The following is a 27,449-nucleotide window of genomic DNA, read 5'->3' on the forward strand; positions in this document are numbered from 1 at the left end:
TCTTACACCAGGCCTTTGGGTTATGGATGTTCTGATTCCACAAGTCAGGCCAGTGACTCAAAACAAAAAGTGGGCCTGTTGAATATTGCTTGCATTTCCTCACTGTGACTGACTGTATTTACAGTATTGGAAAAAAGTGTGGTTCAGCCGCTCCCTGCCATGCGCCTTTCCTCGTCTTCTTCAAAGCCTTCGCTATGAGCTGTTTTCCCTGGCAACTTCAAAGCTTCCCTCCCACAAACGGCGCAGGAAAGGACCAGCAACAAGTCAACATGACCGAGGGTTGCTCGCTCTCATACACACTTACACACGCGCTCTCCTCTTCCCCTGAGGAAAACACGAGCCTGACATCACACCGCTTGGAAGAAAAGTCATATTTATCTTGTGGCAGATGCTGCCGGTACAGTCTCATTTTAGATGGATGCTTTCAAGTGTTACGATTCACAGCATCTCCCCGTTCATTCAAGAACAGCAAGAAAAAGGCTGGAAACTACGTCTACAAAGGAGGGTTTCTCCCCAGGTGAGTTGGCAGTGATCTTTTTGATGTGCCTCTTGGCAACATAGAGGGATGACCTGAATGCAATTACTCACAGCGAAGATCAGTGAATTGTGAGGACACTCGGAAACAGCTTGCTTCATTTTCCTGCTCAGTGCAGTAAACACTCATGTCTGTCAGTCCAAATGGGTGATTTGAAATGAAATGTGCTTCAACAATGGTGTATACTTAAATTGAGTTTGGACAGTGGGTGTAATATGCAGCCAAATGTTCCTCTGACTGTTCGCACTGTAAAATTCCTTATTGGTTCATCTCATTACATTCATGCCAATCAGCAATTAGACTCTCCTCCTCCAGAGCCCTTGAGGATGTTTTGACTTCATTTTCATGCATTAAAACAGTTTAAATTGATTTTATTTCTGCTGCTTGTCACGTATGGCTGTTTGCTGAGGAATTAATCCAGCTTCCTGGGACCACAATGATCAGATATGTGTTGTTTTTTTTTATTCTTTCACAGTTTAAGTCAGATCTACTCAAAGATATTTCCAGACCCACGTACAACATTTGCTCAGAATGTGTCAGAGGAAGGAAAGGACTTTTACTGAATGAATCGACTACTCACCCATCAAAAAGGTTGCAGGACTGAACGCAGGTACGGCCTCGCTTGAAATATCGGCAAGAGAGGCACTGGTCTGGCCCTGGTCCCCAACAACCATCGTCCGAACACATTCGGTCACACACCATTCGTTGTTGGACTGTGAGGAGAATGTTCAAATGGTCAAAATAGTATAATTTTCTTTTAAAGACAACAGGGAGGATGTTTGGTGTCAACACATTAAACAAGTGTTGGGGTACGATCACCTGTTAAGTGTGTATGTGGCTAATATCCAGCTTATATCTTTGATGATCCTTGGTCTGGCTATCAGCTATCAATTATATATCAGTTATATATTGTGGTTACGTAACACCTCGAAATGTCTGTGTCTTGGGATACGCCACAGTACGATCAGATACAGGCACTATATTTTGTCCTCTTGTACACAAAAATAACTTTAAAATTCTCAAGTTCTACCAAAGTGCTTAACAGTTTTATTAAACATCTCTACACATATCAGTACTAAACAAATTAGGGTCCTGCAGCACAGACCTAGAAACTGGTTGGCAACTGGTTAGCAACCAGTGGACATGAAGGAAAAACATGTATTCCCCAATGATTGTTAAGTAGTTGGTGGCTTTTGCTAGTATTGCTGCAATAAACAGTGAGACTGTGAAAAGTGAAATGCAATTGCAAGAACTGGGTCCTAGGATCACCAATGTTTGGCTTGATAGAAGTGTTGCTCACATCACTTCCTGTATGGCAACTCTGCCTCCTATTTTGATAGCAGGGACATATGTATACCTGAAGATCATTTGTGTTATTTTTTTAACAACATAAAATTGGTTGTACAGTCCTCTGAACTCGGTTTGTTCCAATAATTGATGTAATTGTCTTCTCAATCTAAAAATTAAGAATGGTGCAAAAGTTACAGACATTAACACACTTTCATCTTTGACCCCTTGGTGGCACAAGATGAAAAAAGTTGGCGAAATGGATCACAAGACTGTCAGTGTCAGTGTTAATTCTTGGGGAACCCACAGACTTCATTGGCAGAATGTCTTTTCTTTAAGATGTCTATAACATTGCTGCCTGTCCCAAATTATAAGTGTATAAATGTAGCAATGTGTGTATATCTATTCTGTATTCATGCCTAGGAGATAAGTCAGTGCTTGTAAATGGACTGCATTTATATATTTTTTTCTACAGCTATCGGAAGCTCAAACTGCTGTATGTTTCTGCCCACCTGAGTGAGTAAACATTGGTATTCCCCACATCTCTGCCATTAAAGAACACATCCACTATAATTGTATAACACATCCCCCCCCCCTTTCCTGTTGAACCACAACAATCAATAATGCTCATCACACTCAATCGCTGAGTGACACACATATCCCCGGGAGTGTCGCCTGGTGGGGGCCAAACCCTTTGTCAACAGGAGAACAGTCAATCGTAGACAGTGGGTTGAGCCTAATGAAGAGACCTGTGTAAGGTGCCATCGATCGATCTCTAATACACACACCGTACTCATTAACTGGCTAATGATATGAACCGCAGTGTGGCAGGACCGTGAAAAACTATGGCGGCTTAGTTATCTCCATCTCAGACACAGAAAGCTTTAGTGGCAACCACCTCTAACAAATCCTCACAAATATTATAAATAAGCTGATTACCCTGGGTATTGTGGAATCATATGAGCAATATGTCCCTTTATTTGCCTGTTGTTCATTCCATCACGCCTCCACTTCCCATTGCAAGCATTATACTTAACATACCTTTAAGGCATGACAGTTCCCATGAAATTGGCCAAGTCAGTGTGTAATACTGGGGTAGAGGTAATTAGAGTGCTAATGGTACCATGGCTATGGCTGTCGTTTAGTCTCATTCCTACTGTTTTCCCTTTTCTTGTGCCTCTGGCTGCTGTTTTTTTCTCTCTCTTTTAGTATATTGTGTGGCTGTGGTTAAATCATCCACTTTTTCAGTCACTCCCTCATCCATACATCTATCTTCTGCCTTTTGTCTGGGACTGGCTGAAACCCAAACCTCCCACCCCCAGCCACCTTCTCCAGTTTATGTGGGGTTTATGCTGGTCAACAGAGAGAGATGTAATCTCTCCAGCATGTCCTTGGTCTACCTCAGGGCCTCCTCGTAGAATGGCATGTAACACCTCACCCAGGAGGCATCCTAGTCAGATGCCCAAACCACCTCAGCTGACTCCTTTTGATGTGGATGAGTAGTAGTGATTTTATTACTGTACACTGATTTTTCATGCATCATAAGGATTTCGTAGAGCACTATATAGTGGATGAAATTTGCATTGCACTTGCACAACGGAGACACATTCACTCTGACAGACTGCTCAGTTCATCTGTGTAGCATTAAAGAGTAACTTACACAAACTTTTAATGTTATACTCTTAAAATCCAACCCACACTGAGAGTCAATCACTTTAAACTTCTAAACTTCTAATACTCTAAACGTATCCTGTCTACTTTATTGCAGGTAACTTTCACATGAACTAGTCCAAAAAGCAGATGCTAGCAGCTAACAAAAACTAGCCAGCTAGCACATCACTTTTACCCAATCGGCTTTCATTGCAATTTAAATTTTGCATGGCCTTGTCCTCACATAGGACCGGTGCTCAGAAATTACTCCAGCAATTTATCCATCCAATCATTCTTTTAACTGACCCCGTTGTTATGAAATGTGTGTGTACCAGATGTGGTCATTGCTAACACTGAACACTGACCCAGCCAAGTTTGTCCCTTGTGTTGTTCGGCCTCTTCAGTAGCTCTTTGCTTCCACGTGACTCAGGTCCTTTATCTCATTTGCCACCACCACCCTGTCTCCTGCTGCCACATTTTCTTTTGCCACTCTCAGCTTCATGTCATTTTCCCGTCACCTCTCTCCTGTTTTTCCCAACCTGCCACGCGCTCTGTCCACCTCACCTGGAACCTTCCCTAGTTTTCCTGGCAGCCACAGCCTGTCTGTCACACTCTCTCAAACTTGAACACCAGCCAAACCCAAATTAGCAATAGTCAAAATGCAATAAAACTACAGTTTCTGAGTGGTGCTGCTCACACCCCTCCTGAAACACTCAGTACGATTACGTGGAAGAAAAAACAGGAGAGCAGGAGTTCTTGAAAGGTTTAAAAACTATTCAGAACCCTACTTTGGCATCAAAATTTGAACCATTTTGGATTAATTATGCAGCTAAGACACTGCGTAATGATGCAATATTGCTTAAACTCTGATTCCTCCCTCAGAAGGTGCAGAGGCCTGCAAAAGCTAAAAACTTTAATAGTCTTAACACCACATCTACTCACTGCACTCCTTTGGATCTTGGTTGTTACGGACGAGGACTTTCTGGCTCGGGGTCCTAAATAGCGACGTCCAGTTGATAGTGTTATAGAAGCAGAGGCGGCTGTTGTTGAAGATGTAGACGTTCCCGGCGCTGATCTCACTCAACGACTGGAACTGGAGTGAGGAGATCCAACGCTGCTTCAAGATCAAAAGAGAAATACCACTTCCACTGAAAGAGAAGAGAGAATAGAAAAGGAAATGAGTCATGGCAAAGGGAGAAGGGGTAGAGGGGACGAGTAGGGAGAAGAAAGGAAATCAGAGAGAAATAACAAATTTAAAAGAAATAGTTGGAAGCACACAAGAAGATTTGGAAAGCAATTTTAACAAGATGGAAGAAGAGAAAGTAGGATGAAGGAGTAATTGAGGGTTTAGGAGGGGGGGGAAGGAAAGGAAAAGACAAGGTTAGAGGGTGGGATGAAAATATATGATGGAGAGGAACAGTAATGAGGGGAGAAAGGGAAAATGGATTAAGAGTTAAGCTAAGAGTCAGACAAAAGAAGAACAAGAAGTCACGTAAAGCTAGAGAAAAAAAACCTCCTATTAAAAATGTAATGTTAGAAAAAAAAAAAGAAATACCAGACATAAAGAAACTTTTGCAGATGCAGAAGGTTTCTCCAGCTCGGACTTGTACTCGAGCACTGCTGAGCTACATGTACATCACAGGCATTTACAAAACACGACTGGACCTCCTTTGACTCTGCAGCACTATCTCTCTCAAATCTGTCACTTGCAAGCAAACACAGAACCTGTTATCAAAACAGGGCAAATCAAAGCTGTGTGACAGCAGCGCTTCAAAGAGCTTCTGTGAGCAAAAACCTGCCGGTGGCTCACCAGCTCCAACGGCGAGCATCCGAAAAGAGGAAACAGCAGGAAATTAGATGATGCCCTCGGAAAAAAGACCATAAAATGCTCGAAATGGCCAATTTTGCCAACTTTTCTCTAAAGAATCCAGGAACCAGCTGAGCTAAGTCCTTCTTCTGGCAAATGCAAATCTGTGCATCACTATTTTGAGTAACTTTGCTAACAGACAGCCAGCACAAACCAATCACATAACCTCTTTGGCAAAGATAGAAATACTATAATTTAGCTGCAGGCTTCAAACATGGTTATTTCTGCAGAATTGTGACATCATTTTGCAGCCTACGAGGTCTCTCCTTGACAAGGGCAGCTGATAACACTGGTCTACAATTTTTGAAAAGTTGCATGCATCAAACAGCATATTAGATGCCATAGCAACTCAATTCAAGGTGTACCAAGATGGGATGTTGTCACATACAGACGTTTCATCAATTATTCGGAATATTCTGACATGCAAATATGTTGATATCGTCCCGGAGTCTTATCATTTTAAGCATCTGTTTCATTTTCAACGATCAGAAAGGAAAGAAAAGTTTGACTACATTTATTTCACAAGCATTTTGTCTATAGACAAGTGTAATATGAACAATCCCTCTGGAGTTAAGTGAGTATAATGGGTTTATTTTAATTTATTTAAATGTATGCTGTATAGCTTTGTGGAATTTATTATTACTCCTCAGTAATGAATGAGCAGAAAGCGGTGATATTGCAGTGTTTCCTCTTTACTGATCTCGCTCAGACGCACGCATTTGCAAACCTGCAACATCCATCCATAGTTTTGTTACGTGGGCAAACAGGATATTATAGACATCCTTGTTCTGTCTTAAGACATTTTCCAGATGAGATGTAAACATGGGTCTTAAAAGGTGTCTTCCCACCTGGGCTTTGCTGGAAAACCTCTAAGAGCTTTTGTCCAGGATGCATCATGATTGGAAGCCCAAACCCAATACAGTTGGCTCCTTTCAATGCAAAAGAGGAGTGGCCCTACTCCCAGCTCCCTGTGGATGTCTGGGCTTCTCACTCTATTTCTAAGGTACAGCCAACCACCTTACAAAGGAAACTAATTCCAGCATTTAACAGATGTATTCTTTTAGTGACTACCCCAGACCATATGTGAGGATTGGATATATATTGGCTGGTGATTTGGAAACTGTCTCTCTTCGCCACAATAGTCCAGTACAATACCCACGTTACTGCTGACATCCCAACAATCCAACTTTTTACAATCCACCTGCTCCTCTGTTGTGAACAATACTCAGAGATAGTTAAATGCCTTCTTGGGGCAGCTACCGTAGTTTACTCACAGGGAAGCCTTCCAATGGTTAGAGGGAAAGTGTAAGTGCACCCAAATGATTTATCCTGCAATGGTCCAATTTTGGCAGCGTGGTATGGCGTCAGGTCATAGCAAGAAGGTCCTGCCTTCAAATTCAGGTTAACTGGCAATTTTACACTGGCTGTAGGTTTAACTGTGAACAGGACTGGCTATCTGTCTTTATGTGTTAGCCCTGTAACAGCCTGGCAATCTGGTGAATCTAGTCTCTCGGCCCTGAAATGGATAAGTGGAAGAAAATCCATGGATGGACAGAAGAAAGTTAGTGTGGGCATGCCTGCAAACATACCTGTAAAGAGCTCTGCCTCCAATGGTAGCCAGACTGGAAAAAACACTAAGATCTGTCATGTTTTCAGGCCAGGATTGGATGTTGAGGTAACCTAAAGAAGACATGTCAGGCAAAGTGGTTGAACATGTGCTAATTAGTATGTGGCGGTATTTGATGAAGGAGCACAAAAATAATGAGCAACGGATAAAAACCCTTCTGTTGCCTACATCCAAAGTTTCAGATCACGGAGCTGCTCTGAAGTTCAAGCAAGAAACCCTTTTCTTTGTAGGAAATGCGCTTGCAGAAGACAATATTTAATATTTAACATTGCTAATTAAAAGAATGGATTTAATATTCTGCACAATTTGTCTGGTTGCCTTTAATGACAGATTATGTCAAATCAGCATCTGTGGAAATGACATTAAAAGGGATAGGAGCAGGAAATGGCTGGGATAGAATGGCCATTGCTCTTTCTTATTGCTTAGGTTTTCATTATGAAAATGCAGTTTCACTCCATTAGCTGTTTGGCTCAACTGCAAGTCGCGGTTTAATATGACAAAAGGGTTTGTATACGAGGTATTGCTCATCCCTTAAGGCCTCTAATAGCTAATGAATAAGTACACACACAAGGATGCACACAGCAGCAGCACACAGTGAAAGAACGTATAACTATGGAGATATTGCACACACACAATAACATTATATGCACCAGAGCTCCTTTTTGAGCTTACTGGCAAAAATCTGCTGTCCTCTTAAAGCTTTCTTTCACTACTTTAGAGGCCAAATAATTCACACGGCCGCATGCACAAACACACCCTGTAATTCTTCTTGTATTCAGTGTTTCCAAGTGAGGCCGTCTTACCTGTGATCTCTTTCACGGTGCGGAACACGTTGAGGCGCTCAGGGTCCAAAGGCCCAATACCGTGATACATATCCCTGAAGAGAAGTATAAAGCATAATAAGTCTATGTTGCTAAAGCAAGGCTTTATAAATGAACGTTTCATTAAGGTTTTTAAGCCAACTAAAGCCGATAGCCAAATTATGATTTATAATCATTCTGTCCTCAGGATGCTGTTAAGAGTAGCTGACAAGGTAAGAGCGCTCCCTGACCTTCACTGCTCTCTTTTTTTCTCCATGTGCAGTGGTTTTGTGTGTAAAGTTTTCATCCATGTAGTGAACCCTATGTTGTCCTTCAGTAAAACTGCACATATTGCTGCTCCTACATAGTACCCCAACAGTGGGTTTATTAACTATGCATAACTAGAATGTGGTCACTTGTAGGGATCGACTTGAAGGCAAAAGATCAGTATGTCTGTACAGAGTCTCAGTCACTCAGTATGATGAGCTAAAGTTCAAGTTCAAGTGGCTTTTATAGTCATTTCAACCATGTACAGTGGCACAGTACAGAGTGAAATGAGACAGCGTTCCTCTGAGACCCTGGTGCTACATATGACATATAACGGACAAACACAGGCCTACGCAAAGTGCAATATATAAAAACAGCAAAAATGAACAAGACAAGACAGTGCAACAATAGACAGAACAGGACGATACAGTGCAATGGAGATGTGTGTGTGTCTGCGTGTGTGTATATGAGTGTGAGATAAAGTGCTTGAGTCCAAGACAACTGGACTTCTTTTAGGCTCTTGAAGACATTTCAACTCTTGTCCATTCTTTTTCAGCTAATAACGCTTAACACGTGAAGTAAAATGTCTTCAAGAATCCCTAGTTGCCTTCAGCTCAAACGCTTTAAAGCATCTATATGACTCGTCAGTAGACCAAACTGTGTACTAGACACCATCTTCACCGCACCCAATTTAAGAACCCAATGGGTATTGGGGCCGGCCGTGGTTCAGAAGGTGGAGCAGGTCATCTGCTAAAAACCTTGACTCTTCCAACCTGTATTTCAGAGCAAGACACTGAATCCCCAATACATCGAAAGGAGTATGAGCAAGTGAATGCTAGGTCAAAAGTGCGTAGGCATGGAAAAAAAGCACTTGCATGAACTTGTGTGGCTGGGTGAATGATGCTTATTGAAAGTGCTCTGAGTGGAAAAGCACTATATAAGTATCAGTCCAACCCATTCCATCACCAAGGTCATCAGTGGGGACAATGGGGATGCCAGAAGACATCTGGATCCAAACTTCTTGTTCTGTATGGCAGTTACTTTTTTGCCAAAGCAGATGAATTTCCCAGAAAAGAAAAACTGATTATCAAACCTCAGTAATTCAAAGAATGTACAGTTTGACACCTTCTAGTTTAAAAAAAATCATAGAAAAAAACCACATAGACAGATAAAATTTGTTTGTGCATGTTAATCTAGAAGTTCTGAAATTTTATGACACATAAAAAAGTAAAAACAAATCTTTTTTGTGTGTGTGCTCCATCAAATATGCTTAACAAAAACTTGTGTGAAATCACTGAGTGTGAGTGGCACTCACCCTTTAATGCCAGTAATGAGAAAGATGAGGTTGCCATTGATTTTGGTGCAGTTGACAAATTTATCAATATTGCTGGCGTCCACTGTTTGAGCTGACTGCAGGCTTCCTGTTCCTATACCGTCACACACTGAAACAACAAACATCGAAACACACAATTAGTTAAAAATACTACTTATATGACCATTTTAGCTGCTTTAGCAATGGAGAATTTACCTACTTTAATGCATATCTGAAGTCCCTGTATATTGCAAAGGCCTAAATTTGAGAAATTACCACTGGCCATTTGTCAGTGTAATGTTTCATACTCTTTTATGAAAATATGGTCCTGCTTTTGGGTGTGCATGAAAGGCCATGGCCCCTCTCCATGCATTGGAATTCTTTTGATGAAAGCATGGGCCAATCCACAGCCAATTCCTCCCTATAATGAATTCATTACATCTGCATTAATTAGACTTGCGGTCTAGTGTGAGCCAAGTATTTCTGACAGAGGCGGAGGGGATGATGAATAAGGCTGGCATTAAGTGGTGTAACCAGTTTTTGATAGTGATTTATACCAGCCAACGCGATATCTGAAATGTTAATTTGTTATCATTTCCCACAGTTCTTTGGGCTATCCCTCATTAACCCCTCCCTGCTATGTGACAATGTAATCAAGGGATTAGCCAATCAATGGATGCCACAGCCCATACATGGAACCTGAAGAAAAACACTGTTGCCTTGCCTCCGTAAGAGAGAGGTCAGATCAGTTACCTTTGTGAGAACAACGTGATGACGGGGCTAATCCTCTGTATTGAACTGAAGTAATGCTGTTTAATTTCACATTAGCCATTTTAGGCATTTAGCGGATGGTCTTCCAGCAAAATGACTTGTAATTACTGAGCAGGTAGGAGCAGTTTCTCATTATGAGACAATTTTGTGTTAATTACCATGTCGACTGTTGTGGGGATCAAACACGTGACCTTCATTTATGCCATATTTAACTTCCAACAGGATGTAATGAGTATGCACTGGATACACATTGCAGTGATAAGAGAAAATGAGTGTCATGTAGCCAAAGCCCCTTTAATGAAATGCGCAGAGATTAATTTTGCGTTAGGACCTAACTATTAATGTTTGAAATCAACAATATGGAAGGTTTAGAGAAGACTTCATTAATAAAATGAGATAAAGTTTACTGCATTGCTGAGAATGTTACAGATGTGAGCACTGCACGGCGTAGCTCATACAGGAAAGAAGATGTTGATTTTGGAAGGGTCGCTGGAATCAATATCTGAGCTGTAAGTACATTCACGGTAACATAAAAAAAAGCTAAGCTGCCTCCCGTGAAAATAAATTACATTTCTTATATAAAGCTTTTTAAGTGATTCCTCTGGGCTCGTGTCGATTTGGTATCATCACTGTTAGCATAAAGCTATTAGATTAAAATGTTTTAACTGCATAAGCTCTTGTACATACAGTAAATGCAGTGCAGTAAGCCTGGTAGCCGTAGAAGCAGGGGGAAAAATGAGAATCAAACTGGATTATCACTTCACTTTGTTTGATTTGCACATTATACCTGTACATTATTGTTATGCTAACATAATAAATAGATAAAAATCTGCTCATTTTCATGGTTTATCCATTCAACAGCACAAATTTGACAGCCTAAACCAAAACTACCCAGGCCAACGGGCAATAAAACACCCCAGGGTGACTTATGAGTTACTCCAAGTGTCAATTAATATGAAACCATGAGAAACCATGAGACAGAAATATACCTTGGCCACACTTTTCAAACATCCATCTTAGGTCTCAGTCACACAGGCTTAGAGACCAGTTGGTGCACTCCTTGATGGCTTGGTGTGTGGTTGTTGGAGGGTGCGAAACCAAAGTCCTCCTTGGGATCACCTTTGTTGAAAGCAGATTGCTGCAGTTGACCATAGTTTGCATGGAAGTTGCAGCATTATATATAAAAACTGTCCAACTGCTGTCCAAGCATGAGCAAAACGAGATCCCCACAAGTAAATGGAAACCCTCTGAGGTCACAGTAAAAGTTGTGTTTCCCTGCTGCCATCAACACATTACTAAAGCCACAACTTTTACTTTGAAGACAAATGTTCTCATTTTCTGGTTTGGATCAGTTTTCATAGTTTCACTGCTGCTGAGAGAGTAGTTGGTGAGTGTTTGCAGACAAGTTTGCATCTTCCATTGAAACTATGAGCAATCGCAGCATTTTGCTAGTGGTTTTCAGTGTGGTTGCATCACTGACTGGTCTCTATGGCTTCATGATTGGGACATTAGCAATCAGTTTCATAGCAACTGCCAATCTCAAGCAACTACTTGATTGGGGAATTTTTCCCTTGGGATAGAAATATGGTTATTATTTTTTTTATTTCTGGCGACTGATTGGGGGAACAGTTGACAAATCAGAGACCTGAACCTATTACAGAATAAGCTTTTGAGCAATTAACTGTGGTCGCTTTGCACAACAAAAGCTGAAAAATCTTGCATTACAAGTGCATAGAGAATTTATGACGAACAGCTGCTCTAGCTTCTGTTTTGACTGAAAATGACTGTGTAGGTCAGATCTTGCTCTGTCATTATTTACTGTATGGTCCCTCTTGTGTTTCTCCATACAGGAAATTAAAGATATTCTTGCTGAAATCACCTGGTTTATCCACAGATTTGTATATGCTTTATACCTATAACTTTAGAATTGCAGCTTTTGCTACCTTGTTTTTTAGAGCCAGAGGGTGGTTTGCTAAGCTATAAGCTAATGTTAGCACTTTTGTCTCCAAAAGGCAATGCAAATTGTTTTGTAACTTTCCTGTTTATGTATTTCCTTTAGGTTTAAGTTTCATTTTGTTTAATTAGTAACTTCCCTGCTAGGTGTATGCTAGGCTTCTACTTCAGTAGTTTGACTCACAGAACTGGTCCACCATGTTTAACAGGCATGAAACACTTTAATATGACATTCAGCACAAGTTGACTGAAAGAACTATATATTTCGCACTTTATTTTCAGAAATCGCTGCTTGGGTTTACCTTTTGGACAGATGTCTGTGCAAGGGATGCACATTTTAATCCGGTTCTCCTCCACTTCCATCTTGTTGCTGGGACATGCTCTCACACAGGAGCTGTGGTCCACGACAAAGTTATCTGATAGAAAAAGCAGCAAAAATCTGAATTAGAGGACTTCACCAGTCTTTCAGCATACCGCATACAACCCCCTACAGTAAATTTGAAATATAATACTATAAAAATCAAAGCACATTCCTGGAAGGACCCCTCTAATTGTATGAAACTGATTGTATTTTAATCACATTTGTGTAATGATCAAAACTAATGGTCTATATCAGTGAGAAACAGTAATGAATTAGCTAAGTACTTGGTTGCAGAAACAGGAAAGCCATACTGTGGTATGATCATCTGATGATCAGTAGAAGTCGAACATGCAGTCTCTTCATGTCACTCAAATTTTAATGCACGTTCGCTGAAATATTTCACTACCATAACTGCACATCCATGACAGAACGAGCTAAGCTTTTTCAGCTGCCAGAAGCTGAAGCAGATGGCATAGCAACTAGCTGATTGAGATACACACTTTATTTATGTTTGATTTATGTTTGAGTAATCTATCTTGACTTGAAATAATTGCCTGGGGTCCAATTTCAGGATTGACAGGGGATAAATGACTCATCAACAGACGCCAGCACAGATTCTAAAAAACAAAAAACAAAGACTTATTTACGAGCGTTATTATCAGCATCTATGTTATTGCGGCGTAGCGTTGTGTAATGGCACACACACCAGATCATTTTGCAGCTGCTTGGCTGTCCACTGCGTTCGCTGAGAACTAGGTGCAGACTTACGTGGACATTTCTTGACACAGAAGGCTCCATAGGTGTATTTCGCCCTGGGGTTGTGCTCTAACTGGAAGGACGTCGGGTTGTACACAAAGGGCTGAGGGCACTGGGTCACGCAGGCCCCGCTGTCGTTGAAATTGGTGCAAGCCTGCAGAGGGAATACAACCGCAGTGAGCTAGGTTGAAGGCAAATGGGGAGGGCTGTGATTTTCCTGCATAAGTCACCATGAGCGAAAGAGTATTACAGCAGCATTTCATTTTTACGTGGGATTGCGACATGCGAATCATGCGGCCCTCCTTTGTCTCTTTGAACGCCAAATGGGAGAAAAATTGGAGCCATTGATCCACAGCCATGATGTAAATGGTGAAATGTTTTCCCATAAACCTCTTAAGTGATTTGTCGTCTGTGGCCACAGGCGGAAACAGCAGTAATTGAATTGGATGAGCCTTTCTGTGAATTACAACTACAATATCATCCCTGTCAGCATGTGCAGGGAAGTCATGCACCAGTTTGAGGAAAAAGGTAGAACTTGAGGTGATAAAAGGGATATTAATTATGACACAGAATCCCCAATTTGTCCTTTAAAGAGCGCCGCTGTGGAAGATGTTTACAGCACCATAAAATGACAAACAATTTATCAGCAGGTAAACAAAGTGGATCATTTTCAGGCGGCGAGGATGGCAAACAGATGTTGGACAAAAGATGTGGAATGGGAAGAAGGATGAGTGAAGATAGGATGATTTTCTTTCTTTCTTTTTTGGTCACTGTACGTGTGTGTTGAAGGCAGAAATAAAAGAAGTAAAGAGAGTTAAAGAGTGAGAAAGTGTGTGTGTGTGCGTGCGTGCGTGCGTGTGTGTGACGTACAAAGCAGTCCGTGTCCTTGGGGCCGGAGCAGCCGCCGGCGCATTCGCGATGGCAGCAGTCGCTGACGTAAGGCCCGAAGCATCGACCGTCACACTGCTCTGCACACACCGTTTTTGTCACTGCAACGGAAGTGGAAAGACTGAATTTTAAAGGTCTGGCACACACACACACAGACACGCACACACATCTACATACATTCACACTCATAAAGAGAGACAATACCACCACGCTCAACCTTCCTCTCTAGTCACAACTGCTCACAGTTGCATGTAGGCAGGAAGAAATTTGGGGCTTCAGCAACCTAAAGGTCAGCCAAGTTGGTTTGCGACCACAGAGTCACTGCCTAGAAAGCACAGACGTACTTTAAAAACATGAAGCACTGTCTTCTGTCTCAAGAACCTCCTTGGAAACCCTTGAAGAGGACTCTTCTCCTCTAACTGCTCCGAAGCTTCAACTCAGAGACCGAACAGCTGAAAATAGTGTTTGACAGCGTCCAGGAATGAATCTAAGGGGGAGCTTTCCTTGTGGAAACCCAGTTGGTTTTCCCTAGATACATAAAGTTTGGAAAAAATTAACTGAATCTCACAGATTCGCCATATCAGTGTTTATACAATGGGTGCTTTCAGCCAAGCGAGTCAATTGGCCAAAGACGCCGTCCAACTGTTCTGATTCCCAGAAAGCCTGGCTTTACTCGCTGATATGCCAACTTTTGCAGTAACCAGGGAAATATTTACTGCCATTCCAGTTTCTTCTCTGTATTTTATTTCAACTAGTTTAACGGGAGATGTGTAAGTATCATTAGTAATGTGTGGCTTGTCCCCATTTCATCAGCCAACATTTCTGATAAAGGACAGTCTCCCACACTGTATTGATAAAGAAGGAGATAGACCAGCCAGAGAGTCAGCAGGAGCTTGAAGCCCAGGCATTAAAAACTGCTGTGCTCACTCTGTGCTGAGTTGCGAACATAATGATGCAGTAGTGAAAAAAAAAAAACCAAGCCTCTGTAATCTATTAGTCTGTTAGTTTAAGAAAAACAAGCCAGAGCCTCTGTAAGTCTTTCCATGAGGGGAACATCCTGTAATTATATGAACGACAAACATTTCTCTAGTTAAACTCCTTCCTTTGGTATCTCATTTTTTTCCTTTTATTTGTTATGTGCCAAGTATTGCTACACGGTGATGAACAGTTATTTCCTACCTATAATTAATAATACATTTTCTAGATATTGGCTATAAGCTTGGTGTCCAACTTTAATAAAAAATGAGAAGAAAAAGAAAAAAATAGGATAGTCCTCATGAAGCTTAAAAAGCAAATCTATCCCAAAGCAGATTACTGGAGATTACAGATTATTTTAAAGCAGATTTTACAGTATCATTAATTTTCTCCTGCCAGTCAGTAAAAACAAGGGGTCACTTGGCCTTAAACTAATAAGTGATTTAAAAGAATTTCATTAGCCTACTTCTCAGTGTTTATGTTGAGTTCTGCTATTGCACTTTGCATAAATAGATTCTGAAAAACTTTTTCAGTTGTAAAATGAATTATTGTTTGTGTGGGTTGTACTTTTTTTTCTTTTTAAATGAAATGACTTATGCTAGGCAAATGAGTCGTAGGTTGGTTAGCATAGCTTACTGGCATAACACTAGACTGTCTATATCTGAAGTGAAAAGAATATCCTGGTTGTTCCTAGCTTAGCCCTGCAAAATCAGAGAGAAATAATGTCTTCAAACAACATTTCATAACTGTAAGATTAAGAACATCGATATTAGGCCCCAAGCCTTTGCATTGCAGGGTAAGGTTAGCCTAGCTTAGCCAATAAACTGCTAGATTTCACAGTCTAAATTTTCACTAAAATGAACATAACACATTTAAACTTCACAAACTGACCTTTTCACACTTCCACAAATCTAATGATATACTTTATATGTGTTTGAATGCATTGGATCTAGAACACTATTAGCCTGTCTTAGGGAATAACTAGCTTGGTTTTGTCCAAATTGCCAAAAATACATATAGGCACATCTAAAACACCATTACCATGATGAAACTTGGTTCACTAAAGGGCTCAGTTAACATCTAAAATGTTCAAGTTCATAAGAGTACAACTAGAAAAGACTTGTTTGGAAGCATTTTCAGGAGAAAGCCTCTGCTTTCTAAAAACAACAACAACATAGCAGTAAAGCTAAGTGAAAAGTTGCAAGTGAACAAACTACAAGACTTCTGGAACAATGTCCTTCGCACAGACGATAGCAAAATGGAGATGTTTGGTCATGACACACAAAACCAAATATAGCATATCAGCACAAACACATATCAGCTGATTGATGGTGGGGTAATGATTCAGGCTTATTTTGCAGCCACAGGACCTGGGCACCTTAAAGTCATTGAATCCACCATGTACTACCAAAGTACTCTTGAGTCAAATGTGAGTCCAACAACTTAAATTTACTTCAAACTGGCTCATATAACGGGAGAATGACCCAAAGCAAAGCAGCAAATTTACAACAGAATGGCTGAAAAAGATAAAAACTAAGGTGCTGCAATGGCCCCGTGAACTGAACTGAAGCAACATTGTAGAGAAGAGTGGGTCACAATTCATCCAAAATGATGAGACTGATAAAGTCATAGAGAAAAGTATTACTTCAAGTTACTGCAGCTAAAGGTGGTTCTGAGAGCTCCTGAATCATGAGATGTACCCCAGAGGGCCACGTAATGTGAAAACATTCTTTTTCACATGACTGTCTCGCTCTGTGCATAGCTATTTGACACCACTCTTAACTTCAATACATGTAGCACTGGTCCACAGTGTTACCTTTACAATAAAGGGTGTAGCTTTGGAGTTGTGTTATCAGAGTGGGATTTATAACTTGGCACCATAGACAAATGGAAAATTGAGCTTTCAATATAAGTAATTATTGTGAAAAAGTTTTCCAGCCCAAAGGATGATGTTTGTCTAACCAGCAAGTTCAGGGATTGTTGGCCAAGTTGATCCACCCCTTATTTGCAGGGTAAAGGTCTTCTGATTGACATTAAACTACCCAACACCTAATGTGGACTTTAGTTGGCCTTATCCACAAAGAAGTAAAGCTACACATGCATGTGATATCAGTAAAGGGCAATAGGAAAGAATTTTTAATTTTATACTGGGAAAGCAATACATTACATCACATGTGAATCAGTGTTTTGAGGTGGGACTGCGGTAGTGCACTCACAAGTTTGACACTGGTCCTCCTGATGGCCCCAGCAGCGTCCGTTACATGAGCGATGACAGCGTCTGCCTGCAAAAGACACCGTACATCAGATAACTCTCTGCAAACTTTAGACGTAGTTTTGACACAAACACACATTAAAGACACTGCCCCCACACACATCAAACACCTAATCGTTCGCTCGTGCATGCCCTTAAAACTGCTTGACTAATGACAGTGACAGAACTGTCGAATCTCCTCCGCTCATCCAACAATAGATTTCAAGTCACTGGCGACTCATGGCCTGTGAGAAACATGAGCATGAAAGACAGGCTTCTTCTCCCTTCCGTCAAGAGCTAGCAGGCAAAGTGGGACCTGACAGAGCATTCACAGCCTTCATCTGCCCGTGGCCCATCATCAAGACTTAATTGACTATGGGTTAATTACAGAGTAAGTGGAATAGTGAGGCAGATTGTCACCCGGCCCCTTCAACCACTCCCACTGTGGGGTTGTTAATGTTAAATACTAACTACAACTTGGCAAAGGGCCTCAATTTGGCAACCTCCACTCCCACAAACTCTCTTGTCATTTTTGGCCCACCTCCTCTGTTCTTTGTTTCTTTTCATCCCCTTCCTCCTACATCAGTGGCATCTCATCAACAAAATAGCAACGTTTCATGCACATTGTACTTGTACAGTGTCTTCCCCAACCTTTATTGTTGTTATTATTGTCTAGAAACAGGCTTTGCATGATGTCCTGATCCCTGCTCATGCTAGTCAGATTGTATTCTGTTCATTCTGCAAAGTGTAAAAAAAAGGTCATAACGCCTTTTCATTTGCCCCATTGTCTATGTCTTTGCTACCACTCGGCGCCACAGCTGTCCCCATTGTTCACCCTGACACGTTTTGATACAGAGACCCTGAAGAAACTGCTTTCCATCCCTCAAAATGAGCAAAAGGCTTGCCCATAAATGCGCAGAAAAGTTTGAAAGAGTTGTCTTTAGCAGCCAGTTCCTCTGACAGAATGTCCGCCGGATACTGACGCCTGTTATGGCCAAAGCAGAGGGAGCTGAGGGACAGCCGGGACCACAAAGGGGGTGAGGCGGTTGGGTAACAAGGGAAGTGGGCAGCTTCAAACCAGCTGTCAGATTCACTGAGATTTAAAAAGACCACAGCAGACAGCAGCTCCATGGGCCTTGCTGCAAAGTCATTAACATACCACTACAATAGAAAGGTTCACGCGCTGATCTAACACTATGTGATTTTGCTTCCAAATGACCGCCAGGAAAACAGAATGAGGATAGGGCGTGATTGCTGCTGGATGTGTGTGTGTTTCTACAGTATGTTGGAATGTGCCACTTTAACATTTCACTGACGATACTTTAAAGGGCACCTATTACATTCATATCTTGCTCCACATTTTTATTCTTGGACTCTAGTAGAGAAGCTTTGCATGATTCACAATTAAAATGAACCTTAGGTATCTTATACTGGGCCTTAGTGCAACTGCCTGTTAGTTCATTTACTGCTTGAAACAGTCCTATTTGATTCTTTTAACTTTTCCTTAAGCCAGCTTTCTTATAATTGGCTGCCCCACACAAACAGAAGGTTTGAACAGCTGTGGATGTGGTTTCAGTGCCAGAGATTAAGTATTTCTGTCATATTAAACCTGTATATGACGTATATACAGTTGTGATCAGAAGGTTACATCCACTCATCATGGGCATGAATGTCATGGTAATTTTGTTTTATTTCCAGGGTGGAATGACACATATTTAATGACTTTATGATTTTGGAATCTGCAGTTGTTTAGAAATGTAGAGACCTTCCAAAGCTGTGTAAATCTCCTATTATTCTTCTTAGAGCTTCACTGAATTCATTGGACTTTCCCATTGCTTTGAATAGTGTCTAACCCCATTAGTGCTGTCAAACAAACCTTTTTTATGCTGGCAAAGAGAAACTACCAGTTGTAGTCTATCATGATCACTAATGAGAAGTTTACAGGGCTTGGCATTGTTGAGTTAAAAGACATTATTGAACTTTCAACACCAAACTTTTAAAAGATTTAAGTGAATATATGTATATATTTGAGTCTGTATGTATACTTTTGGCTATGTGGATTAATAGCTTCTTGCCGGTTTTGTCACGGTTTGCGGGGCAAGCCGTGTGGATTTGTAGTAAGGACCCAAAAGGCGGCAGCTCTGGTGCAGGTGAGTGTTTATTTACAGCAGTGGGTACAAACAGCAACGGGGTGTGAACATGAAACCGAAACCGAAACTGGGTAAACTAACAACACAAACCAGGAATGACGGTGCAGGGAGGTCCGGGGAAACACATACGGGGAGACGCAGGGAGACCGAGGGGAAACAACACAGACGAACCAGCAACTACTATGACAGAAGACACAACTTAAATACACTCAGAGAACACAGGGGGATTACATACAGGTGGGAACACAGCTGGGAGTAATTAACATGACGAGACTAGGGAGCAAACTGAAAACACTCACATAAGACACAGACCTTCACAATAAAACAGGAACTTACACATGAAAGGACACAAACTAAGAAACGCGGACTAGATACAGGAACACACGGGCAGAACAGAGTAAACACTAACCAGAGGAAGAACAGAACCAAAATCGCGAAGAGAAAACACAAAACGCTGGGTCAAAAGGACCCAGGATCATGACAGGTTTGTTCCGAAACCTCCATCCTTCATTCATCCATCTTCTTCTATTTATCCACTTCAGGTCTACCGGGGTGCTTTTAGCCTATAAAATCCCATTTACCTCTTCTTTAAAACAAGAACTTAAGTGTTCATTGCTTGGGGGCATCACCAGTGACTTAGAGGTCAGAAGGTTAATCTAATCAAAAACTACTGGTTCTACCGGTTTGCACCCTCACTCTGTACTCACATCCATTGTTGCTGTTGTTGGACGGCACCACCAGCAGCTCAGCTTGGGGGTTCTTGATAATGTCACGCCAATGGATGGTGTCTGCGTGACACAGGAATTTGTTCTGGTCAACATAAACGCCCCCATTCAGTATCTCTGCACAAGGAAAAACAGAAAGGAGAGAGAAAGAGACAAATGAGCACATAGCCGTGGATATAGAGTACATGTGCACGATGGCAGAAAATCAATACTTCAAGGTTAACTCTTCTCTTTGTCTCAAAGTACCACGCTGCATATGCTGTTCCCTGAAGCGCATCTGAGCATGACGATAAATGCTATTGACAAATGCACACAGATATTCTATGCCAAGTCCAAAGATATTTGTATAGAAAGTACCTCATAAAAATAAGCAAATGGATTTTAAAGAAACTCCTACTATACGCCAGTCTGATTTCCTAATTATGCGCTGAGTATTATTAAGTAATTTCATTTATCTTCAGAGTTAATGAGTTTGAATGTCACAGGCAGACATGATACTTGTTGTGTTAATTAAAACTGGAGCAGAGAAAGCGCATAGCTTCGGAGTTTAGATGCACTTAAATCTTGAAACTTTTTTCTTTTTATTGTTGAATTATTAACTTCAAGACTCCTAAGCGGCCCAAACAATCAAACTGTCTCATAGAAAATAACTGGAACTGGAGCTTTTCGTGACCTACTCCACAGTGAGAGCCAACACACCAAAGACAAAGGCAGGCACTTCAACCAGCATTTGCTTAATAGCAAAAATATGTTTCCTTTCAAGGACCAGTGCCCTTAACAGATGCCTGGGCATGGATAGTGATAATACATTCTAATCCCTCTCCCTGTTACTAATCCAGGTTTTGGATATAGAGACTGAATGAAATGATGCTGCAGTAATCCCCCCCCTCCTGAGTTGTGACCCAAAGCAGAAGGGAAAAAACAGCCCCCATCTGTGTTTCTTTCTCTCTGGGATACCAGCAGACTATATAATTTAACCTATTTGGGGGATTTAGATACAATCATCTTGCATCTCCGTCTCCTTGAATATGATTCCATGAAAGTACTTGTCAAAATAAATGAAATTTAATAATGAAAAAAGAAGCAACAATGTGCTTCAGATTAGGGCTGGATTAGCTGAAGGTAAAGAAGGGCATTGTCTCTCCAGGCAGATTATTAACGGCGTGCGCTTATGATTCGACTGCTGAGAAGCACACACACACACACACACACACACACACACACACACACACACAGGAAGCTAATCATTACCATCCGACACCCTGATTAAAGAAGTGGGCCTTGGTGGAGACGGGGACATTTATTCAAAGCTCTCTTAGAGGTGACATGGCGCTCTGTCTGCCTGCTGAATGGCCTACAGCCGCAGCTTCATGTAATCATGTTCCCGTCACAATGGACGATTTATCTGGGCGTGTTTAACATTCATGGATGGCGGCTGGAGAGAAAAAAAAAAGGAAGAAGAAGCTTGTACAAATAGCACATGGACTGCACCATCAGCATGCTTTGATAGCATTCAAAAATAGCTGTGAAATGAACGGCCATCCGTTACCGAACCCCGATTAATTATTTTTCAGACGGCAGATGTGTCCATATGTGCATTTCGTGTTTTCCCTTAAGTCTCCTTCATGTGACAGAGGGCTTTGTTGTTGAGCCGCTTCACGCCTCTAAAGATCCTTGAACAAACAACCCATTAGTTCAGACATACTGTGCACATAGACAAGGTCATCAGGGAGCACGTAACAGGTCAAGATTATAGGTTTTACACACACACAGGTTCATCGGACATTTGCTTGTGTCAGGCATCTTACCACCACGACTGGGTGAGGGCCCTACTTGGCTTGAAAATGAACTCTTTTTACAACTGGCTAGAAGTGAGCATCCCTCGCTGGATTGTTACGTGTCTTGCCTATGAGATAAAAACACTGTAAAGCCTTGAAGTTTCTGAAGGATGTTTTAGTTTATGTCAAACTACAGACTCAGCAGATGTTGCCTCTCATATTTTGCAGCTGCAAGTGAGGATTTATAATGGTGTGCTATGCTAGGGTAACACCTTGAAAAGCTTTTGAAGGCTTTTTTGTCCAGTAACTGAAAAAAGACATAGTATTGGTTCGGCATTGTAAATAAAGGCCGACACACTAAAAAGCAGGTTTTGTGCCGTGTGTTTGACAGGCACATAAAGCACTCTTAATGCTGTGTAAATGTTGTGAAGCACAAACAAGCAAGGTTCAGCTAATTTTCCTTTAATTACATTTATTTATAATCTGTTTTCAAGCATGGGGCCATCGTTCAATTGCAAGAAATTGGAAAAGAAAGATTTGACAGAATATATGAATCTCTGGAAACATGCTGCACATTAAGCAATCTCATCTGATCTACAGATGTACCTTCCTACTCAACCCACATCAGACAATGGTTCACTTAATACCTGTCTGTGAAGGTTCTCAGTCATCCAGGTCATCGTAGTCAAAGGAGCTTGCAAAGAAAAGCGTCTGGACTTCTTTAAGTTGCTTGAAGACGTTTCACCTCTCATCCGAGAAGCTTCTTCAGTTCTAAGGTCAAATGGTGGAGAGTCCCAGATATAAACCTAGTGGGAGTAACCCCCCACAGAGGGACAAAAGGACCCCCTGATGATCCTCTAATAGCCTGAGCCAAGGTGTGAAACTGGGTGTGGGTCCCAATCAGCCAGAGTTTCGGGTGTGTTCATTGTGAAACCTGGCCCCACCTTATCATGCGAATTCCTGAGGTTCCCGATTAACTTAATACCCTTTCCACACAATGGTAAATGGCCTGTATTTGTATAGCGCTTTTACTAGTCCCCCCTAAGGACCCCAAAGCGCTTTACACACCCAGTCATCCACCCATTCACACACACATTCACACACTGGTGGAGGCAAGCTACAGTTGTAGCCACAGCTGCCCTGTGGGGCGAGGCTGCCATATCTGCCATATATTGGCCCTTCTGGCCAACACCAGTATTCGGTAGGTGAAGTGTCTTGCCCAAGGACACAACGACCGAGACTATTCGAGGCGGGGCTCGAACCGGCAACCTTCCGATTACAAGGCGAACTCCCAACTCTTGAGCCACGATCGCCCCCCAATCAGTTCAGGAAACCCATATACACTGCATTGAAAACATTACTTTACACAACAGTGATTGTCCATCTGCAAGCTGCTTTGTAACCCACCTCCTCCCCAGGCCCTCCTCTTTTTATATACTATTTCTGACTCAACCATGAACCCTAGTCATGCATCTTCCCTTGGTTTTGCGGTATGCACCTTCAAACTCATTTTGTAAAACACTGCAGAAAAATTCTGTTCACTTTGATCATTTTGATCTTAGATATAGAAATATTTTATTTGATACAGGAAAACTGGTCCGGTCAGTGGTGGTTGTGAAATGAACTGGACATATTAAGCAAATGCAATGATAAATCATGGAATAGTTGTTCAGACAAGTCTTGACTAAGATTGTGGACCAAATCCTGGTTCATTTTGCTTTTTATTATCATTAGGGAAATGTGGTTAATAAAACATGACCTACATGAAGCATGTCTTTCAGTTTCCCAACACCTGAGCACCTTTAATGACATCGGCTCACTCTTATTCTGCAGAATTACTGTGGTAGGTGGTACAGTCTATCCAATACCAATCGGAAAGTCATCAGATCGATCCCTGGCTAACCCAGTTCATGTGTCAAAGTTCAAGGTGAACCCTTGGTTGCCCCCAATACATCCACTGGAGTGAGTGTGCATATGAATGCTAGAGAGTGTGTAATTCTGAGTGTTCAAATGGACTAGCAAGATGCCATTGCATCAATGCATTTACCAAACAGTAGTTTGATCATTCTTGGGCTACAGACTCAAAACTCACATTGATATCAGTGACAAAGGTCTGAAAGGTGGCCTTAATTAACACTGTTTGCCTTGCAGTCTTGATGACACATTATACTTATGACAATTTGTGGGAGTCCAATCAAAAGGGTCAGTGGTCAAAGTTGGATGTAACCATCATTCTACAGTAAAAAAAAAAAGTGAGAAACTTCCAGTCATGACATGCATAACCAATCCAAGCAATTACAACGTATGAATCTGTAAATTGTGCAATAAAATGTCTTATTCTTTAAGAGATACGTTGGTTAGTAGCAGATTTCACCCATTGTAATGATAAAGAAAATGTCTGAATGAGTGGGATATTACTATAGGAGACTATGAAAGACACTTTCTTACATGAATTGAGCTCCAGCTAACCAAAGCAGGAAGGATTTGAGATGAAGTAATATTCATATCAATCACAAAGCTCCACATCACTTCTTTAATTTCAGCTCCATAGAAAAATACACTATGATCTACTATGCAGTCTCTAAAATAGGTACAAAAAAGAAAAAAATCTCCTGTCTCCCTTTTGATCGTCTATATAACTGTATTTTTTGTTGTTGACTGTTCTCTTTTGTTGTAAATCTGCAAATATGGCTCGTCTGTGAAGCACTTTGTTGTACCTGTGACTTTTAAATGTGCTATAGAAATAAAATTGAAATTGAAATTGAAAAATTATATGTTCAACCAAAAGACTTCAGCTCCTCTGGGTGACACTTCCTAGTCATGCCGTTTTATGCATGTATACGGCCGCTGAGGCCTCTAATGCCATATGGTCAGGTCATGTTTGGTTCAAGACGGCTTCTGGTGCAGCATTTTGCTACAGCTCTCTTGGCAGTGAAATAAAGTGCCTCACTGTGATGGAGAAAAAAAGAATCACATAGCAAAAGTCGAAGTGTCATGCTGAATCAGAGATTAGATTTGATATAGAACTGTGCTGGGGAATAAGAGGAGATCACTGGAGAAATTCCATCAAATGCAAAACTGAAAAATGGAATAAATGGCTTAATTTAATGACACCACCTTTATTGAATTCATTTACTTTCTTTCTTCTCCATCACTCAGTCCCATAAACCCCACATTTCTGACTCCCTCTAATGCTCCATCATAAAGGATGGTGCTTCATATTTAGCGCAGTCAAGCTCTAAAAAAGTGTTGCTGAACAATATAACAGTGCGGGCATTCAAGGAATAAAATGAGGGTTTGTTTCAAAGTGATAAACAGTGACTTAAATATCCACACTGTAAGCCTTATTTAAACCACCTGCTTGGGTTAAGGGTTATGGTCAGAAGAGACTTTAGGGGGGTTAAGAAAAATGAAGAAAATGAAGAATGGCTCCAAAACTCAGTCTTGCAGACTTGTCAAAATGCCTAATTTTACTTTAGGGGTTAAGGTTATGCATTATTTACAGCTTGACTGCTTTGAGCGACAGGGATCCAGTATTTGGTTTGTTAAACTTAACATTCAATATCAGTGCAAATTACAGATGTTCCTTCCTATCCAACCTTGTAAGCCAGTGTGAGTTAGTTAATAACTCTGCAGTTCTCTCTTCCTGTCCAAATATGACCAAATCACTATGAAAACCACTTTCTCACATCAGTTGAGCTCCAGCTGACCAAAGCAGGAAGGGCAGCTCCTGCTCTGAAGGCTCAAGCTGCTTTTGGCCTTTTTGGTGTTTCAAAACTGGATATGACAAGAGAAGGGCAGGACTGATGGTGAATCAGCACATTCGTTGGCCAATAATTTGTCGATTATAGGTTGTTAACCAATGAACATAACTCCTCCTTCTTTCTGAAACATCCATTAATTTTCTTCTGCTTATTCAATTTAGGGTCTTTTTGAAACAATGTTAGGATTTAAATTGATTAAATGAAGCTGTTTTTCTGATTTTTATATACACATCGCGATGGGTTCATTATCGAGTTGATACACATGATGTAACTCAAGAAACCTCTATTGGTATCAACCACTGGTGGCCATTAAAAAAACATGCACGCTTAAGGCACTTCCATTTTAGCTTCACTTTTTAGACCTGGAAGCTACACCCATGTTTTATGCTGTCTACAGATGAAATCCAGCTTAGAAAAACAGGATAGGGACAGCCAAAATGCCAGTGAGTTACATGGCATGATCAAAATTATTGTGAAAGTGTGCAATTAAGTTTTGATCTTGCTGCCTTTGAAATAGCTGTGCCACAGACTGTTGACTGAAAGTGTTTGCCCAAAGGTTGAGGTACCATGTGTCCACTTCAGCTGCTTGCAATGGGTTGCTTAATGTGAAAAAACAAAATCAATAAAATCACCAGGCAACTACTGATTTTTGTAGTATTTATTTTGTATTTATGACCTTTCTAATGATAATGTAAATAAGCTGTTTCTTTTTTCTTCCCCTTAGAGTTTATACGATAGGTTATCATGACAGTCCACTGGGTATATTGAAGTCAGACATATCAATAGATATGTATCCCTTCAGTTATCACTGAGAACTTTCTGGAGCACAAACAAAACTGCACAACGAATACAAGTGTGGGAGCTGTCGTTAAACTTGATAAATTAACCAATTAAAGGGCAAAAACACAGGTCTGAAATTAATGGCTGAACACTTGAGGAAACCTCATAATGCTGTGGAAGCGGATGTGGAAGTAACCTTTTCACATCCCAGCTTCTATAATTATATTCAACATTTTGTTTGCTTTCTATGCTCTTCTCTGAGGTGGGGGAGGGTGGGGTGCGGGGGTCAGCACTGACTTTAATTTTCAGATCACTGACATTAAGAAGCAGTGAGTCACTGACATTAGTGAGGGAAGGAAAATAAAGTTGGAGTGCCCTGACAATGTTTCTGTGACTCTTGAACGGTTATGCAAAGTTAGAAACTAAAATAAGGAACAAATGTTTTTGAAAAACTCGAGGTAAGAGCAGCATTTTAAGATTTCACTGAGATATTTATTTGCATTGTGTATCCAACACTTACATAGTAGAGAACAGGCCAATAAGTGTTCAGATTGTTAGGGATATAAAAATGATCCCTGTGCCAAGCTGCTTTTCGCAAGCCAATTAAGTTCATTTTACTGTCGTTGAGCAGAGCGAAGAGCCTCTATTTTGAAGTAGGTCCTAGGCAATGATGGCCCCAGCACCAATCAGTGGCCATAGCTCTATAGGGAGCCTGCTGATGAGCTTTCATCAGTGCTGCTAGCCACTTGTCCCACATCTCTTTCTCTCCCTAATTATGCTGATGAATAAGTCCGTAATAGTGATCTGTCCTCGGTTGATGAGTCCATGCATTTGCTGTTATTGTCTTGTCTCGAGGGCGGGTGTGTCACGTATCACACAACTCAAGCTGAGTGCATTCGGGCCATCCACACTGCCCTTTTGTATTACGATCATCTTTCTGTACTTGTCACCC

General features: G+C 41.1%; 1 protein-coding gene across 1 annotated transcript in view; it reads right to left on the minus strand.

Moving 5' to 3' along the window:
• LOC102192330 (receptor tyrosine-protein kinase erbB-4) overlaps positions 1-27,449 on the minus strand; it is a 373,080-nt gene that overhangs the window by 92,810 nt on the left and 252,821 nt on the right. The window contains exons 4-13 of the mRNA XM_013913172.1: positions 20,158-20,292; positions 17,266-17,331; positions 14,057-14,175; positions 13,199-13,340; positions 12,372-12,485; positions 9,349-9,475; positions 7,770-7,843; positions 6,929-7,019; positions 4,415-4,620; positions 1,116-1,248 (exon numbers count right to left, since the gene is read on the minus strand). Of these exons, the coding sequence (XP_013768626.1) occupies positions 1,116-1,248; positions 4,415-4,620; positions 6,929-7,019; positions 7,770-7,843; positions 9,349-9,475; positions 12,372-12,485; positions 13,199-13,340; positions 14,057-14,175; positions 17,266-17,331; positions 20,158-20,292 (1,207 nt within the window). The remainder of the gene's footprint in view (positions 1-1,115; positions 1,249-4,414; positions 4,621-6,928; positions 7,020-7,769; positions 7,844-9,348; positions 9,476-12,371; positions 12,486-13,198; positions 13,341-14,056; positions 14,176-17,265; positions 17,332-20,157; positions 20,293-27,449) is intronic.

This window comes from Pundamilia nyererei, unplaced genomic scaffold, assembly GCF_000239375.1.
Source record: "Pundamilia nyererei isolate P.nyererei 1_Seehausen unplaced genomic scaffold, PunNye1.0 scaffold00118, whole genome shotgun sequence".
NCBI classification, from domain to species: Eukaryota; Metazoa; Chordata; class Actinopteri; order Cichliformes; family Cichlidae; genus Pundamilia; species Pundamilia nyererei.